At 28.2% G+C, this 20,482-nt stretch overlaps 1 protein-coding gene and 1 long non-coding RNA gene across 2 annotated transcripts in view; both read right to left on the reverse strand.

Annotated features, from left to right (window-relative positions):
* LOC100164217 (putative inorganic phosphate cotransporter) overlaps positions 1-7,674 on the reverse strand; it is a 10,601-nt gene extending 2,927 nt beyond the window's left edge. The window contains exons 1-8 of the mRNA XM_001946676.5: positions 7,537-7,674; positions 7,244-7,452; positions 6,799-7,032; positions 6,655-6,739; positions 4,352-4,578; positions 1,894-2,040; positions 1,703-1,835; positions 1,472-1,627 (exon numbers count right to left, since the gene is read on the reverse strand). Coding sequence (XP_001946711.1) covers positions 1,472-1,627; positions 1,703-1,835; positions 1,894-2,040; positions 4,352-4,578; positions 6,655-6,739; positions 6,799-7,032; positions 7,244-7,452; positions 7,537-7,543 — 1,198 coding nt within the window. The 5' untranslated portion in view covers positions 7,544-7,674. The remainder of the gene's footprint in view (positions 1-1,471; positions 1,628-1,702; positions 1,836-1,893; positions 2,041-4,351; positions 4,579-6,654; positions 6,740-6,798; positions 7,033-7,243; positions 7,453-7,536) is intronic.
* A 4,716-nt stretch (positions 7,675-12,390) lies between these two features.
* On the reverse strand, positions 12,391-14,115 carry LOC107884035. Its single transcript, XR_001679666.2, has 3 exons — positions 13,178-14,115; positions 12,866-13,101; positions 12,391-12,700 (listed from the first exon to the last, which is right to left on the reverse strand). It is a non-coding gene; the product is annotated as an uncharacterized LOC107884035 (long non-coding RNA).
* Between the last annotated feature and the right edge of the window lie 6,367 nt (positions 14,116-20,482).

Raw genomic sequence — 20,482 nt, forward strand, 5'->3', positions numbered from 1 at the left:
ACGATGGATATAATGATGATGATGAAAACATTCAACTAAAAAAATAATGTTTAAAACATATAAATAAATATAATATATTATTATAACAAAAAAATTAAAAATTAAATAAAAAAAATTAATTTTAAGTGACTTTTGTTCTGGGACTCTGGGTCCACATCAAGTACCTATGACTTTTTTTTTGTTTCTGTTTTTAAAAACAATTTGTACTGTAGACCCAGAAATTCAGAACTATGGTTTTTGTTTTGTCTTAGTGGTTAATAAAAGCAAACATATAGGCAAATAGTGATGTTAGGTCGGATAGGTCCCATCGAGTCACAAAAAAAAGGTGGAGCTTAAGCACCCCTTACTTCAAATGTCTAGTTGCGCCAATGCCACTTACCCACCTTTTTTTTTTGAAATTTCAAAAATATTAATCTTAGAGACTTTTCACCATTACGTATGTTATAGTTTTAAATATACAAATTAATTTTTTTAATATTTAGACTAATTTCAAGCTATTTATTTATAGGTAAAACGATCCTGTTCCTGTCGTTTTGGTACTATTATACAGTTCTACGGTACATCCGAACGGTATTGACTTACAAGTTACAAGCTCATAACATCAATATAATATTTTATGATACCTATTATTATTTATTATAGTATATAGTAGGTATACGTGGAGTGTCTGACAAAAATTAGTTAAGCCAACCGTTTTTTATTGACTATAATATTTGGTATTATTAATAGTAATATATATTTATTATAATATATGCTTGGAACTCGGATCATATACTAACCTATGTCCCAATAATTGAAGCACATAAAATTGATGAGTCACTGGTTGAGATGTGCTATTTGCGCATGCGTGTATACGCTTGTCGCATATTTATGCTAATAACTGTATTCTCCATAGACCTATAAGCTAATGGACAGCGCTTATATAGAGAGGTCAGGAGTACGATATAGAGTAAAAGAGAAAATAGAATGTGGGGGAAATATAGTATTAGATTCATACGTCTATGATTACCCGCTTTTGTTCTTTCTCTCTTTTCTCTCTTTGTTCTTTGTTCTTTCTTTCTCTTATATGATTCCCGTACATTGAGGGCAGGGTGGAGTGGAATGCGCTGTCCATTAGTTTATAGGTCTATGGTGATTAAGTCTCTGGGAATTCATGAGTGATAGCTTGTGAATTGTGATACAAATGATAAAGAGTGATATACATATATGTAACGAGTATATTTGCGCATGATAACGTATCTCAATCAGCGATTCGTCGCTAATATATGCTTCAAATTGTTTACATAGACGAGATAGGCTATGGCTCTATCCATTGTATATTATGATTTAAGGTTTAGAAATAGAGGCACTCAGATTAATGTTTGTTTATACAATGATTTATCATTGAATTCAAAGGTCTTTAAAATATCATTGCACCGTTTCCATATAGTAAATATTAGATGCACGATTTAAATGTATTTTAAAAATTTACCCGCATAATTTGGAGCAATATCCACCACTGCAGCGAGTGCTCCAGAAGATATTGCGCCGTTTACAGCAGTTGCGCTGAAAAGCATGATTACTGCGGCCACTGAATCACATCCAGAATAACAAAAACCCAAAATAAATAACCCTTGTAAAACATTACCTACACACAAAAAATATTATAAAACAACAAATTAGCTGTAACACTTTAAATATTATAAAGCTAACAGTCTCTTACAAAATAATGTGGCCATTTTGCGTACATTGGTCATAGACATTCTTTTAGTTTTCACCAAACGATCGCATATCATACTGAGTCCAAAAGAAAACGCCCATCGAAGAAAATGAGGCATTCCAGACCATAAACCTGTCTGAGAAACGATTGTTTTTACAGTTGTGATTATTAATTTTCATGTTATAGGTACCTACCTGTTTTATATTTAAGCCTAAAATAAAGTTAAAATATGATGGAGCTTGAGCTGCAAGTGTGAATAAGCCCCAGAGACCTCCAGTTTGAGTCACTAAATTAATCAACACTGCTTTAGATAAAAGTAATGATTTCCAAGGTATTGGCGACTGCAACAGTATTCAAATAATAGTATACAATAACACAAAATAACAGAAATATCAATAATAACATTTGTTTTAATACAATTATATTAATAAATTATTACATTATCTTATAGTATTTATAGGTATTGTAAATCATTTATAAAGAAATTTTACAAAATATATATCAATATGTTTTTGAAACTTATTCGTTTCAAAAAAAATGTATGTGTGTTCACCCATTCGTAACCTTTAGTTACCTATAGAGGTTGATAAAAATACAAAATAAGCTATAAACACCATCCAAGTCTCAAGGAATCTATTGATATAACTTTTAGGAAAACTTTCTAGTCATGAGTCTATTAACTTCGGATAAACCAATATCCATTTTTATGTAAGTATACATTTATTATCTGTAACCAATGACCAGGAAAAAAAATACAAATATAAAATACAGCACTATAATATAATATGTATCTTAGTTTTAATATGCCTCAGTTCACGAATAAATCAGAGTCTCACTATGTGAAATGATTTGACCTAGATGGTCAAAAAATTGGCTATAGTAAATTTGTACTACTATAAATTAATTGGCGAACAAAAAATAAGACGATCTTTTGAGATAGAGTTGTACTATTAATAAATATTTGGCAATAATTATCTTACCTAGCTTTAAACAAACGGAAATACGCAATATGATTGAAATTTCTGAATGACATAAAATTAAACTGAAAAAAGGTGGGTAAGTGGGTGTTGCTCTGCTGTATAGTAGGTTACAAGTGGGTCACTGTAATGGATGGTGTTAAATTTTGATTAAATTATGATATAATATATTAATATCATTGTATAAGAAAAACGATTCTGAGCGAAAACGGTCAGCCAGCCTATGATATCACTAAGTATATTTGATGATATTATTGTGAATAATGTAATTTATATACTATAACCTATTTACGTGGAACCATGTTTTAAATTTTCAATTCTTAGCTATAAAAGTAATAATTTTACATTTTATAAATTTTTAACTACAAAATAATTATTAAATTTTAAATTTGATACATTTTGTCGAAATTCAAAATTTAAATGCTTATAAAAAAAAATTGTGCCTATGTATTTTTAATATTTTTTAACTGCTATTGTAACAATACAGGAGCCTTATATTACATTTTCACCCTTTTTTACCCGGCAAATAAAATGTTATTGATATTTATAGAAAAAAAACACACATCATTGTAAAATCAATACATTCATCGCTCCGCTCAGAATCTAAAATATATTATACACAATTTCTGAGAAAAAATTGCTAAATAAAAGTAGAAGAATCAATGTCCACAAAGTCAATCGAAATTATTCAGACTGATCTTCTAAATTCATCGCTTTAAATTACCAACATATCTCTGAATGAAGCAATTTATTAATTACATAATTTAGAAAATTAAGAATATTTTAAACATAATGATCGATAATAATTAATTTACACTGAGCGAAGAAAATTTTGTATGTTATACCACAGAACGAAATCCGTAACCAAATAATATAGTTATAGGAATTGATTAACATGGCAAACGACAAGTTGCAACATCGCAAAACTTTTCATGCTCAATCGAGAAGGTTTTGTTTTGTATTTCTACATAATATTTCCTTTGATACTTTGACAAAATTGTTCAATCGTTCCGTACATTGATTTATGCTTAATCGTGTAATAGCTGTTTATATTACCTAATTTAGTAATCTCAAATGTCTTACCAACTTATACCATGTAATATACAATTTTAAATTTAAGTCATAGTTATACATTTTTAAGTAGATAAAAGGTATATAAGGCCATAAGGGTGAGGATTTGAGTAATAACTATAATTATAGTCTATAACTCTTGATGGGCGATCGTCTATATTTTTTGCAAACAATAACACTCAACATAATATTATTATCAGTATTTATCACTATAATTTCAAAAATTTTAATAATTCATTTTTAACATTTAACAAAAACAATGGAAAAATAAATAAAAATAAATTAGGGAACATCAATATTTCATACGCACTACAGTCTACATATACAATCCTAACCCTAACAACAAAATTTTTAAATATAGAAAATAAATTTGGAATTTTTGTTCTTATGAAATAGTTTTTCGAAAAATGGATACTATATTTTGGTTTTCGTAAAATTATCTTTCAGAAAAATGTACATTCAGAAATACGGGGATTCGATAAAATTTCAGGGTATACCTACCACAATATTATAAACTAAATAGTAATAACATATTAACATGCATTTTAAATAACTGCACCTATATTATATTACCTACTATTATTTTAACTATGATTTTTCTTACCGGTTTTGCTCTAAATTGGATGGTTTTTATATTGCAATTTTCTATGTATGTTCTTTCTCTAATACTGATAGTAGGATGTTTGGCAGGAGTATCATAGACCAGTAAAATCCAAAAAATAGACCATAATAGGCCAAGTCCTCCGCTAACATAAAATACACTCTCCCAACCAAACGTGGCGATGAGATATCCACACATGATATATGTTACTGCTGTGCCGATCGAACTTCCTTCGTATATAACAAAAAGAAAAAATATGAGCTTCAGAATACATATCTATATTTCTGTATAATATGGTTATTTTGATAAATACAAAACATTAAATTTGTAATATTACACCAATTAGGTTAATCAAATTTTGATAATAATACTATTTGATAATACAATACTTGATTTTTCTTAGATTTTCGATTTCAGCATGTTTTCTGATTAGAAAGCGAATTTAGGTGGAGTATTCAAAAGGTCAAAATTGAAAAGTAGTTTTAAACGCGTCGTGCAACACATAAAAAGAAAATTCAGACAAAAATAAATAATTTTTTTATTTATTATTAAAAATTGGTTATGCAAAACCAATTTTTAACAAAATCGATTTTATTTTAGTGTAACTCAAATACTAATGACCGTAAATGTTTTAAATTTTCACAGGATGTTAATATGATAATATTTTCCATCGGTAAATGTTACAATTTTTGACTATTTTTGATTTGTTATAGTAGTCATGTTACATTTTTTATTTAGTATTTTTTTATTATTATTTTTTTTTTAAATAAACTAATATGTTTAATGGTAGTTTGGTTTTTTATAGTTTTCTTAATGTTAGTTTAATGTCAGTAAAGGTGTGAAAATAAATGGAAAACAAATACACAGCATACGATTCGCAGACGATATAGCCTTAGTAGCTGAAAACAAACGCAATTTGAGTAACATGTTGACAAATTTATCAATAGCACTAGAACAAGTTCAATTAAAAATAAATGGCAAAAAAACAAAAATTCTAATAGTAGACAAACATGGAAAATAATGCAGAGAACCATCAATTTACACCGCACACCTATTGAAGAAGTCAAATAATTTTGCTACTTAGGTAACTATATAACGCAGGATAATAAATACATGACAGAAATAAAGAGAAGAATAGCTTTGGCTAAGCAAGCTTTTACTAAAAAACAAAATCTTTAAACAAGCAGACACTTATTAATAAAAATTAGAAATATTTTTATTAAAATGTATATTTGGAGTGTAGCGTTATATGGTAGTGAGACATTGACCTTAAGCACTCTAAACAAAAGAAGAATGGAAGTATTAGAGATGTGGGCATGGAGGAAAATTATGAAGATTAGCTGGAGAGAAAGGAAATCGAACATAGAAGTGTTAAATATGATAGAAGAACCAAGACAAATTATCAAAATGATGGAAAATAAGAAAAGCCAAGTTTTTCGGTCACATTATGAGACATAACACGTTATTTACAAATATTACGGAAGGGAAGATAAATGGGAAAAGAGGAAGAGGACGGCCGAGAGAAACAAATCTTGGAAATATAAAGAAGTTATTATCGCTAGGGAGCTATATAGAAATGAAGAGACTAGCGGAGAATAGAGAGGATTGGTTGAAGCGACAAGACGATATTGCCTTTAGATAAAAAAAAAAAGGTTAGTTTAATAATAAACAGCTGTCCCAATATTAAAATCTAAACTGTGTAACTATAATGCTGAAAACCAATTTATGAACACATTTTGATACCAAAAAAAATTCTTAATTGTCAATCACTGGTCTGTTCATCCTACTATAGTAATATTAACTTGTATTATTATTTAATGGCATTTAAAACCAGACTCAAGGAGCAGAAGAATCATTAATAATATTATATATTCAATATGTTTTGCAAAAATTAGTTCAACGATATGTTTTCCTAATAGAAAAATATTAATATAAATAAATTATAAAATATTCATAGACATATAAGCTGACACGCCGTGTCTGCTTAGAATCGTTTTTAGTATGCAATCACAAAATATCTATCACCGTCATTACAATGACAAGATACGTTCAAAACCTAGGTACTATACAATATCAAGTTCAGTAGTTTCCAGTTTCCTTTTATTTTTATACCATCGTGAAAAATAATATTATTATTAATTGTTTGATTTAGCTCTCGGTCATCATAAGAAATACATCGAAGAACTTGTAAATCAATTTCTAAAATATTTTTTTGAAATCATTTGAATATCTTTTTGTCTTCCGATATTAATATCATAATATTATTGTAAATACCATATTTAGCTTTGGCGAAAGTATTGAATTACCTAAATACGCTGAAACAAATCGACTTCTCTCGTGTGCGGGTATCCAATTAGCGGTCATTGTGTGCATTGAAGGCCAAGATGGACCCTAATTAAAATAATTAAATAAAAATATAAAACGTCAGTTTAAAAAATAAAAAGCCTTACGGATATGAGTCCTTGAACTACTCTAAGAAGCACGAGTGCTTTATAGTTGAATTTTGCCGTTGCAGGTACTGCAAATGACAACATCGCCGCCACACCGTTGCTGATACCAAATACAGTTTTCGTACCATATCGTTGTGCCAAGACTCCACCTGGTAACTGCATCATCCAGTTAATTGTGAAAAATGCACCAAGTATTAAATTTTGCTGATGTTCATTCCATTCGAATTTATTGTCCTTGATAATTTAAGCATATTAAAACAATATACGAAGTAGGTTAGTAATGTTAGGTTAGTAGTAGGTACTACGATTGATGACTAAAATAATGTCTTTACATATTATAAGCTTTATATATGACGATTCGTCGACATTTTAATCACGAAACGCTACAGATAGATCATGATAAAATTATCATTATTATTATTATTATTATTATTATAAAATTTACATTTAGGTCCACCGTAAATATATTTGGTGCTAAAGTATTGTTTGACGTCAACTGTTCAGTGTTCCTGGGACACTCATGTTGTATAATAGTTACATTGGTTTTCGGTATTGAATGTTTAATCATTGACACGATTGCTATATTAATATTCATTCGAAACATGTAATTAATAGCAAACCCCCAGAAAGCCATGTACCATAAGACTGTCCGTTCTGCAATATAATTTTATATTAAGTAGGTATGCAGTTTAGTTAATATATTTATATATGAAAAAGAAAAAACAAAAAGTTACTTACTCTCCATAATTATTGTTTGTGTTGAAGAAAAATCTCAATCGCATACCTACCTTGTATTACAGTATTCTCTATAATGAACAAACATGATGATAATACAAACAGGTAAGTACTTAATCAGACATATCACATGATGCGTACCTACTTCACAATGACATATAAAACATACTAAAATATCATTATCAACGACCTATTAGTAAAATGTTTACTTTACCTTTACAAGTACAATGTTTAAGATTAATTTCATAGAGAACCGCAATAATACTAATTATAAAAGATTAATTAACTTTTGAAAATTTCTACAATGCCATGGACATTATTTTGTTAAATAATAACTTTCAATGTGTTTAAAAATATTATATGTTCTTATAATATGTTGCCCCCTATTCAGTTAAAAATTAAAATATTATTCACACACAACAAATACAATGCATCTATAATTAATTATTTAAAAAAAACTGTAAGTGTATTGATTGATTGGTATTCTTTTTTTAAATGTATTAATTTTCGAAGATAAATGTTTTAAAAGGAACATTGTTACTTTACCGAACACCCCATTTATGGATTTTTTTTTAACTAATGTATTTAGATATACTAAAGATGATGGTGAAGTAAGGATTTGGCGGAGTAGCACATGATTTTGAAGTTGTGGTCCTTACTCCTTGAAAGTTTATTATTTGTCACGATAATCATGTCTACAGTCACAGTGGCACAGTGCTAGAATAAGAATAAGTAATAACACGTTGGATACTATAATATTATTAGTGTGATGCCGGGTCATAGAGTAATAGCTAATAATAACTATACGATACTAAAATTATTTATAACAAAGGTAATATTTATAATATATAAAAATGAATGTATTTATATCTGTCTGTGTGTCGGTATGTCCATATTACCATGGCAACCATTTATATATTTTTTGAGATTTCCGATCGAAAATTTTGTTTATTAATGGTTGCAATGGCTTTTGAAGCTATTAGAATAATTATTATTGGTTTCCGGGCAGCGAAGTATTAGTAAGCTAATATTATGTATAATTAGTATTAATATAACTGTATGAGTCTGCTCTTTTTACAGCTACCAAGTTTTATAAATTATAGATAATAAAATAGAATTTATAAGTACCTATATAATGTATGGATATAGTATATCTTAATACAGTAATATCTATATAAACCTTGCACAGCTATGCATCGTTTGCTATGTATTTTAAGTAATTTTTAACAGTGATGAAGATACCTATTTTAACGTGCACCATTGCCAGTGAAGTATGACAAGTGCTGAAGTGTCTAGTCACTGATTACGGCACCACCTCCTATCGCAAAACTCGAAGTTATATGGACCTCTTGTAACATTCCCAGTTAAAGTAACATGAATAATCGCACTCAATCCCTACGCTAGCCGACTTCGGTGGCCAAACTCAAGGTTGGACTTAGAGTTGAATAAAGGCGGCTCGGCCCCCAAAACCCCGTGGTGGAATTAGTCCACATGAAGGGAGGAAGCGATCTCTACGGGGCCAGTAAAATAAATACCATGACATTTGAGAGGAACAGGTAACCTAATAAGTGAATACCTAACCTTTGGGTAGACCTTACCAGTTACGTATAATAAGTAGTCACTGACCATACGCTTGCAGACTCCGATCGCAAAACTTGAGGTCCTACGGGCTACGGACTTCTAGTAACATTGCTAGATAAATAGTAACACGAATAATCGCACTAGAGGTCTTACGAATTATTACGATAAAAAGCACACCACATAACTTCTGACAACAACGTAGTTGTGATTTGTGAACCATCAATGAACTATTGATCCTGTTTTCACTTATTTGCACGCTCTACGCGCACCGACTTGATGCGATTGCCGTTACTGAAGTCCAACTGACAAATTCTAACTTCACTATCCATTTCAGTGCACCTATAACTATAAAAAATAAAAAATAAATTTTATAAGGGTGTCTAGTAAAATACCAAAATACCGATCCCTTTTGACCTTTTAGATTCTGAACGAAGCGATGAGTTTATTGATTTTACAATGATGTATTTTTATTTGTCTCGCATCGATACACGATATATTATTTAAGAAAATATGATTTGATCATTAACATTTTGAGGGATCTTTTTTGATGGTAAATACTAAATTGATCTAGTTGGTACTTTTTAGGGGTAAAAATAGAACATTACCAGTATTTTTCGGAAAAAATAATAAGTTTTGTTTTCTATAGATACATACATGATACAATTTTAAAAATATTTTGTTGATAGCTTTTTGAGCTTTTTAATAATGTAAACAATATTATGTTATGACATTTTGATATTTTAGTTTTTTTTTTATAAATATCAATAAAAAATGTTCTAACAATCGAAAAAATGGAAACTTAAATATAAGGATCGTCATAAGTTATTCATATGCAACAAATTTGTTTATATTCGTCAAAATCGTGAAAAATGTTCAACATTATTTTGTAGTAAAAAACTTTTACATTTTTTAATAATCATACCAACATTTTGAAAATGTATACAAGGTTTCTCATAACTGAATTTAAAAAAAAAATGAGTTTACTTTCATAAATTATAGTTTAAAATGTTGTCTAAATAGGAAACACAAACTAAATTATCGATTTCTCACAAAACTATTTTCTTATTTTGTTGTAATTAAAAAACGAATGACCGTCGAGATACTCTGGATTTTCAGTTTCCGCCAAATGTTTATATTTTTTACAACGTTTTGCTTATATTTCTACACATGGTATAAGTTTTAAATATTTTGACTCTTTTTGAGCTATCTATTTATGGACATTTGATACTTTAAATTGTTTTCTATAAATAATAAATATTGATAAAACAATTTTCTCATGATTAAAAAATTAGAAAATTAAATACAAGGTTCCCCATAAGTTGCAATTGTGTCTATAAAAAATATTAAAGGTTAAACATTTAAAGTTTAATAAATTTGCAAATTATTTTGTAGTAAACATCTTATTGTGTTCAATTTTTTTAAGCGAAGGTTTGAAAGTAGAATAAAAGATTCAACACAAGAAGTTCATACTGGAACCAAAAATTCTAAAATTCTAATATAAACTTGTTATTTTTCATATAGACATTTGAAATTCAATATTGAATAACAATAATATTTTTTTGACATAAAATTTAAATTATTAATAAATAATAACATAATATAATATGATACAAGAATAAACGAAGAATAACGATTTAAGTTTTTATGTAAAAATTACGATTTTAAAACATTTAGATAAATGTTATGCTAGGTATGACCTATTTATAGTTTACATCGTATTAATAATAGTATAATAAATTACTACACTAATTAGTAATTACTAAGAGGACGCTACAGCACATGTTTTGTCTTCGTCTTACAAATGTGAAACATTGCAAAAACTGTTTTGCGCGAGACAGAGCCACTCAAACTGTAATCCAAGCTAAGCAATCAAATTTTCACACTATAAAATGGAGAATATTTACAGTTTAATGTTGTTTTTAATTTTTCGAAATCACAAATACAAAAAATATTCTTATTGTTTAAAAATTCATTATTTTTGTGTTTTTCAAACTTGAATAACTTTTTTTTAGTTCTGATATCTGAAAAATATTAAAACGTTGCACTCTATTAATATTCTCCTATTAATTATTGTGTGAAAATTTGGTTGCTTAGCTTAGATTACAGCTTGAATGATTCTTTCCCGCGCAAAACAGTTTTTACTATATTTTATATTTGTAAGAGGACGCTACACCCGCATGTGTTGTCTCCGTCTTACAAATGTACGACATAGCAAATTTTCGTTCGCTAGTTTCAATAGGGTGCTGTTATTTTTGATTTTAGAGTGAAATGATCTATTATCAAACTTTTAGGTAACAAAATTATCTGTGCCCTCTCGTTGGTTTTTTACGATATTTTAATTTTCAAGTGAGTTATCAGTATGTAAAATATAAATGTTTCAAAATTCTCATAACTCACTTAAAAATTAATGCACTGTGGTTGATAAGGTTGGTACGGTAAGGTTTTGTTACGGTAGGTAAGCAAAACGTGTTTATGTGGCAAGTTTCTAAGTACTACGAACCACGATGGTCAACCATCCGGGAACTAGTAGCTGCGTTCGTTATATACTCTGTATTGCGCGACTGGGATAAGCCAATGCACCACGCCAAGCCACATATAATATATAAACTATAATATTATAATATAATAAAGTAACAATATTTAATTACCACATAATAAATATATTTAGTAAAGAACTTTTTATTTCTTGAGGTAACGGGTTGTACGTCATAATTTTATTAACGGGTTTTATGTTTATAATATTTAGAAATTTAGCGCAATTTGAGGAATTAAGTAAATAATATAATAATACAACAGTTGTGTAATTTCAATAAAAAACCCGGGGGTGCTGAAGCCCCTTATTTTTTCATCTAGTCCACAAATGCATTTGCCATGGTATAAATTATTAGGACAATGCTAATTTCAAAGCTGGGGTGCTAATCACCACCACTATCAAATTACACTTAAGATAATATTATGCCGCATGTATTTAATCAAAAATTATCATTTATTTAATATTTTGAAAGCCCTTGCAATCAATTATAGTTGTAATACAATTGTAATATTATAATACCAACTATACCACACTGTTTGCTGGACGAATGTTTGGTTGCAGAAGTTCAACGCCTTCTGTTATCTGTACTAAGTGGACAAAATATATTATTATTTAGTAAAAAGATTGAATGCAGACTAATTCATGCATAGATTATAAATACTATATAATGTTATATCTTTTTTTTTTTTTTTTAAATAATTACTTTATTTGAAGAATTACAATCTATACAGTATGTACAATAAGTAATATTAATAATTTACAAGCAGTTAACAACGAATATTTACATGAGGAGGAAAACACACATTTGTGACACCTCTTAAATGTATAAGTTTTAACTTAAGTCACCAAATCACGGCACCATTTCCTCTTGAGGCGTCTGATTGGGTTACCTGGAAGTGTTAGCGAAGCTAACTCATTGATTAGTTGGTTTGAAGTTTGGCGTGGAAGCGTTTGTAATAGATAGCAGCTGTATTGTTGATGGAGAGTAATTTGAGGTCGGAGTTTAGGGTCTCGTTTGACATGAACCAGGGTGCACCAGTGAAAATATTATATCTATAAAATAAATTCAACATCGATAAGCATTCTGCAATTCCTAATAATCATTCATATTAACTCTGATGGTTGAATGGTTCAGTACCTAATACAATTTAAAAGGTATGATAAAAAATCATAACATTTGAATAATCGTAAACAATGTATGCCATAAATTGTACCTACATACTTATAATGCACTTTCGCTAATTGCGACATCAATGATTTCTGAAAAACGACGTTTTTTTATATTACGTTCTTGGAGTTCAACCGTAATATTGCTCTCATCATCTTGCGTCATCAAATTCCAAAATTATCTCAGCAAATAAATTGAGTGGGTGACTAGTGACCACAATTATAATATACTGACTAGTCTCCATTTATAGTTTCGGTGAAGTTATCGTCATTGTCACGCCACTATACTGCAGGAATTCAATTTGGCTTTAGTCTCATAAGATTTTTAAACGTTATAATAGCAACACATTATGAACAGCTTACCATGTACCACCTATATAATTCTACAAACGCATGATACAATCAACATGGTATAATTGAAATAGTCCAGCTTTGGTTAAGTTTGCGCAAAACGTCTCTTACTTAATGCTCAACTATATTATCATAATAGTGTCATTCAATTATTAATACTATTTCTTATAAGTAGTTATAAGTATACACTACGCTACATCTCGCAGGGGCTGCTTCAGGGGCCCAAGTGGCCCTCCCAAGCCCGTATTTCTAAAAAAATTTCTAAAACAAAATTACAGTGACAATAATTTTATATACCGTATAATTTCTACCATCTCGGCGGTCGACTCGGACTCGGTTGCCCTGGCGCCTCTGGAAAACACTCCTCAGGAACTGACGATGAGTGCATGCGGTCCTGGTGACGGGCGCTGCAAATAAATGCCGTGCTGCCGACACGTTCGCTGTACGCCGACGCGTTGGATACGCCGAAACGCCAGTGCACACCAGGGCCGTATGAACTACCGCGGTTGTGACGCCGACCGTCATCGGTACCGATAACTTTACACGCAGTTTTCCATGTTGGAATAATATCAATTATTATTATTACCGTAGTCGAACCTCCGGAGAATAAACAGACACCGCACATGGGATCCTGGTCGCCGTGTCACGTATTATTCAAGAATAACATCCCATAGACATCGCATAGATATCGCATAGATCGCACTTATTACGTGGACGTGTTTTTTTCTATCGTTCTCTATCTTTGCCATCATTGACAAGTCTGAAGTTGAGAAAGTCTGCAAATGAGTTTGATTTAAAATATTCAAATATTAAAAGCAAAAAAAAGGAACTTAAGAAATCCAAACAATGTGTTTGGAAATGTGTTGAAGTCTTCGAGATCACATCAATCGACAGAAAACGAAAATGTTTAGTTTTTGACAAAATTGATTTTCTTATTTTCTTATAATTTAAGGACTAATAACCTTACATACTTATTCTAAATGTTCATAAAATGTTATTATTTTCTATAAGAAATTTAGAAAATTCAGTGTAAGGTTTCTTATAAGTTGTTATTATAGCTATTTATAAATATGTATTAAAATTTGTTCATAAGAATCTGAAGTCAACATTTTATAAAATTCGTCAAAATTATGAAAATGTAATTACCTAGTTATAGCTAAGGCTTAAAATTTAATGCAAACTTTCTCATAAGTATTTCATACTGGAACCAATAAATCAAAAAAATATATAGGTACACATTTTTTTTAAATAATAAAAATAAATAATTTTTAAATTAATGTTACAATAATTTATCATAATATGTGTAAATGTTATAATAATTTAGATTATTTTAATGTACAAATAAAAAATAAAACGTAGGATATATTTATTTTTGTGGCCTTCCTACGTACAATTATTGAAATCACTTCCATAGTTCCACCATAAACACGATACCTACATTTTATAATAACACAGCATTATATTAAATACTTTAACACAAAAATATGAAAAGATATTATACATTTATACGACTTTTATTTTAATTTCGTATTGTAATATTGTATATGTGATATATTATGTTTATTGTTAGGTATTATAAGTAGGTATTTAACTATTTCGCAATATTTAATATAGCTACCAATGTAATAGACATCTACGATACACGCACATCAGAGTGGGTTGTAGGTATATTAATTTATTAACAGAAAATGATATAAATAGCAAAAAGCTGTGAATCATTAACTTTGATATTTGATAGTATCAATAGAACTAAATATTAATGTTTAGGTATATGTAAAATGTTTAATTCATAAAATAACGTCTGTGGTGGGTTTATAATTTTAAAACTGTATGACTTAATAATTATTACTTTCATAAAAATAAAATAATAAATATTTCACAGTTTATTTTTGAAAAATATAAATACATGTGATTTATTCATTTTATTTGATTAATAAGTAATTATAGATAAGATGTAACACCCTAAATATTATCAGCTATATATAATTGTGTAAAATTAAAAAAACATTGGTAGTTACATCGTTTTATAGATTAACAATTATTTCGAGTTCCTATGTATTTGCATTTTACAGTCGTTTTTTGGTATTCACTAGGTATAAAAATTAAAGCAAATGTACAAAATAAACCTATTACGTAAAAACAGTTAACAAAGGATAGGTAGTAATAATATACATAGAATATACTACATAATCCACACCATATTTTATTCATATTTTATTCTTTCTAATTTTCACTCTGGAGTGTGGGCTTCAATACTTTTTTTTTTTTTTTTTTTTTTATTTATTTGAAGTAATCTACAATCTATACATTTCTTAGTATAATAAGTAGGTTTGATAGGTGAAGTAAGAGTGATGTGAATAATAAGATTAGGGAAGATACCCAGTGGTAACACCCTGTGGCTTCAATACTTTAGTCTTTAGTTAAAGACTACCTATATCATACAGGATCGAGTCTAAAATTAGGATTGTATACAGTATACACAACCATGTTGTCATGTTGAAAAGTTTATTTAAAAAAATATACCTAACACCTGGTACCCGTACAATGTATATTATTAATCATTAAAGGTATTCTTATCGCTTCAAAATTAAAAATGTAAGGTTAAAATATGGTATAGCTTTACTAGAGGGGGATAGACTCCCCCCCCCCCAAAAAAAAAAAACTTTACTGCTAACATTTTGATCAAAGTATTGATAATGACCATTCATGTTTGCTAAAAACATCACCCCTCCATAAACCAAATTCCTAATTACGCCACTGACCTAAAGTCCTAAAATTGTATTATGCGAGTATGCGATAATATATGAATATATATAATATTGTCTGCTATAAACTCCTAACATAATTTTTGTATAGATACTCTAAACACTTAGTGCAGACATTGTGTAGTATATACTATAGTATAATAATGTTTGACATATTTTGTTACAAACTAGGTATTTAATTGTGTAAGACTCTGACTGATTGTGGACTGGCTTATCTTGAATAAAAAAGTGTGCAGCTTAATTTACCTAACTTTATTGCGTGTACTGTGTATCTGTAGATAGGTATGTATGTGTTTATTATACATTTAAACCAATGCGTACCCAATTAATTCAATTTTAGATTCAAAGCGGAGCAATGAATGTATTGATTTTACAATGATGTGTGTTACTTTGGCGGTGGTTCTGATAGAAAATGACCGTAGATACTTTAAATTTTCACCAAATGTATATATAAATATTTTCCATACAAGATAAAATTTTTTAAATATTTTGTTTCTTTTTGAGCTATTTATAGGCATGAGAAATTTCTGATTTTTTTTTTCAAGTATGGTCAATGCTACTTGACACCTCTGTACCTACTCTACAGTAAAGCGATACCCACTTGCCCTCCTTTTTAGATATTATTTCAACCTAAAAATAATTTCGTATTCAAAGTGAAAAATCGCTAACAATATATTATTATTTTATTTAAATGTACCTACATATCATTATATTTGAACCGGAATTAAATTACTATTAATTATTTGTTGGTTCAGACGTGACTACCAACTGTCGCCAACCAGTAATATTTGGCTACAATAATTGTATAAGGACAATGGAAGAGTGTAAGTTACTGTACAGTTTACTTAAACATTGTATATATTTGAGGCCCTGACATAGATAGGTCCAAATATCAGTATTAAAACCTTTAAGGATATTGTGAAAGAGTACGTAGGTTACAAAGAACCATAATGTAAATTTTAATATGATAATTTATAATATTGTATGACATGTTTTTGAAAAACAAATATAAAATAATAAATCATATTATAGAACATAAAATATTCATAATAATTACCTTAAAATAAATAAGTAATTTTGATTGTATTTGTAATTTATATACACTATGTACTTATATAGTATAATAAATAACCATGTTTAACTGTTCATGGTCATATTATGAATATAATTGCTTCATGATACATCCATATGACTAACAATACTAATTAGAAACAAATACAACAGTTATTAATTATACATTAGATTAAAATACAAATAACATGAACTAATTATAATTGTTAATTTGTGCATAGTTAGTTGAATTATAATTATATATTATTTTTTTTTTAAATGAATAAAACAATCTGTGAATATCTATAGTAAGAATTCTTATGAACTTTTAACTAAAAATTGAAAAGAAGACGCGATTTTAACGACTTAAGTAAAAATTCAAACTTATTAAACGCTCTTAAAAAAATGTTGATTTAAGCTCAACGGGTTTTTTAAATTTAAATTAAAACAACATAATACACAACAATATAAAGTCCTTCAATTAGTATTAAATTGTAAAGATTTTTGGATGTGTATGACTATTTGTATCAACAGTTATAAAGAAAAAACGTGGACAGTTAAAAATATCTACAAATAGCTAAAAATAACCAAAGTATTTTCAAAATGTTATGTCTAGAAAATACTAATACAAATATTTTATGAACATTTCTAGGAGATATAGTTTTTGAATTTCACCCAGATAAGTGATAACAAAAAATTATTTTCAGTTACCTAGGTACCTATACTGCCTATACCTATACTATGATTATTACGAAAAGTTCCTAGAATTTGACATTTTAGAATAATATCCAATTTAGTATCAGAAATCAAGATAATATCAAAGTTTAAATTTTAAGTATTTTTTCTACTTCAAAAAGTATCATCAGAATCGAAAAAAAACCACTTCAATATAAATAAATTCAATAGGTACATATTACATACGCTCCGCTCGGAATCTAAAACTATAATTTTATATTGTTCGCAATTTTTGTTAAATAATTGTGCGTCAATAACCGGGTCCACTATAACATTGAAAACCGTTAAAATAAAACTAAATAAACAAATATTAATTTTGTAGTTTATTCTGATTTCTAACATATACACTTATTAAAATGTATTTTTTTGCTTAAGTACTTATATCATACAACTCAACCATTCTGCAGAAACATTATACAAATCCTAGATTTATGATGAATATTAAGATATACACGTTATAATATATTGTTAGTCGTTACAAATTCTTAAAAATACTATCATTAAATTGAAGTAGGTAAATACCTAAACATAAAAGAGATATTTGATATTTCTGTATCTATATTTTGATAACATTTGAAAAAATACGAATATAATAGTTTCGAAGTAAATAGACTCGAGACTAGAAAATTCTTTGGTTTTAATTGTAAATTTCTATGGTCGAAAACTCGTAACACTCAAAACCTTCTCCAGACCCCTATTGTATTTTTATATAAAAATAAGCATAAAATACCCACGTAAAAATATTATACATGCATAACTATTTGAAATAATATTAGTTGTATTTTATACTGCCAAATATTGTAATAAAAAATAAGGTATATTGTACATATTATTATATGCAATTATCTATTCTTAATTTTTTGATTAATAGGATATATTATACAGATTAAAAATAACTTAGGTAGGTACCTAATATTAAATATTAAATAATATCATATTTGTACTAGGTAATTGTGCCATGGTGGTTTCTATATACAATGTTCTTTCATTAGAACTAAAAGAACATAAACAATTTAAAAGGTAGTTAATATTTCTATATTGTGGTCTTATCTTCTTCTTCTTCTTCCTGGCATCACAACTCTTCAAGAGTATTTTCCGCCACCTCCTTCACGATTGTTTACTTTTTCCTCCCAATTTGTTATCACTAATTTCTTCAAGTATTACGGGCTCATACAAAATAATAAATAGTAATGGTTTTTTGGCAGGACTCTAACTTTAAAGCACTAAAAAACTATAATATGACCCAATAATAATCTTAAGTTAGGTTAGGGCACTATACCCTAAAATATGGATAATAGCCACAAAAATGTTTTTCTTATATTGTTAATTACTTTTAATACTTTATATTCAATTTAAGATTTACATTTGTACAAATAAATAATAAATTAATTAATGATCTTGAAATGCTTTTATCTCAAAGCAATACTAGCTATTCATAATGGTCTGAAAAACAAATAGGTACCTAAGTACGGGTAATTTTGTTATCTGTTAAATTTTTTTTCTACGGGCCTAACTTCTTACTACTTTATTATTTATAAATTCTATTATATTTTATTTGAAACGCTAATTAATAAAAAAAAAAAACACCAAAGTCTAAAATATTCAAGATATGCAAGAATATGCAACATACAATTTTATATTTAGAATCCTAGTCCCTAAGAACTACTTAGTTGCATACGGGTTTGCTATATGTAGAATTTTTAAAACTAACTTGCCGCGGCAGCCTCATAATTTATAATGTACTAAACATTTTTGAAAAAGCTAGAGGCAATTTTAAATTTAATAACGTAGTACTTAATATATTTATGACAAATTATAGGCCCATATTTGATTTTATCATTGAATTCGTTAATTTCATATAAACCGTTGCTCATTTATAATCTATACTAGATTTAGGTGTAGCGTGTATACTGCGTATATACAAATGAGCAGAGAGCATCGCTTAAATAATAAGTAGTATAAATTATACTGACTTTTTAAATGTAACCTAAATAATATTTCAGTAGGATATTATTAAATAATATATCTACAACCTGCGTAATATAAGATATAAGCTTTAAAGTTTAGAGCAAATGATCATATTATGTCATATGTGTCTGTATAGCCTATAAGTCAGTCAAATATAAAAATGTATTAAAATAAAACAACTAACGCATAGACAACTATGAATCCATGAGGACACCAACGAGTTGCTATTTTATACCATGTTATGTATTATGGTAACAAATTTGAAAGTAGTGGTTGAGCGGTATACCACATGTCCACATAGGACATAGTCGTAGCTGAGGGATAGGCTAACTGGGTTTGGTGGCGCGTCGAAATGTCAGACAAGTGCACTTGACAACCATTTTGTCATCGGAGAAATAATTCTTTATGATAATTACGACCGGATAAACTTAATTTTTTGGTAATTACATATTAAAAATATATCTTGAGTACTAAATTATTGTGTAATGTCACCCCAATAAGAAGTATTATGTATATGTATGTGCATATAGTATGTATAAGTGTATAACTATCATTTATTTTGAGTAAATGAGTAGTTTGCTATTTATTACATTATATGTTGTACTAAAAGAAAAAAAATTATAAATAATATTCTTTAAATATTATTCATAGTAATTTTGTGTTTCATAATAATATATAGGATCTACAATGTATAATACTTAGGTATAGCTCACGTCTAAATGCCTAATCAAATGAGTAGGTACTACTATAATGATTATGCTAATAATATTATGGCCTACAGTTTCACAACAGTTTCAGA

The sequence above is a fragment of the Acyrthosiphon pisum genome, chromosome A2, assembly GCF_005508785.2.
Source record: "Acyrthosiphon pisum isolate AL4f chromosome A2, pea_aphid_22Mar2018_4r6ur, whole genome shotgun sequence".
Lineage (NCBI taxonomy): Eukaryota > Metazoa > Arthropoda > Insecta > Hemiptera > Aphididae > Acyrthosiphon > Acyrthosiphon pisum.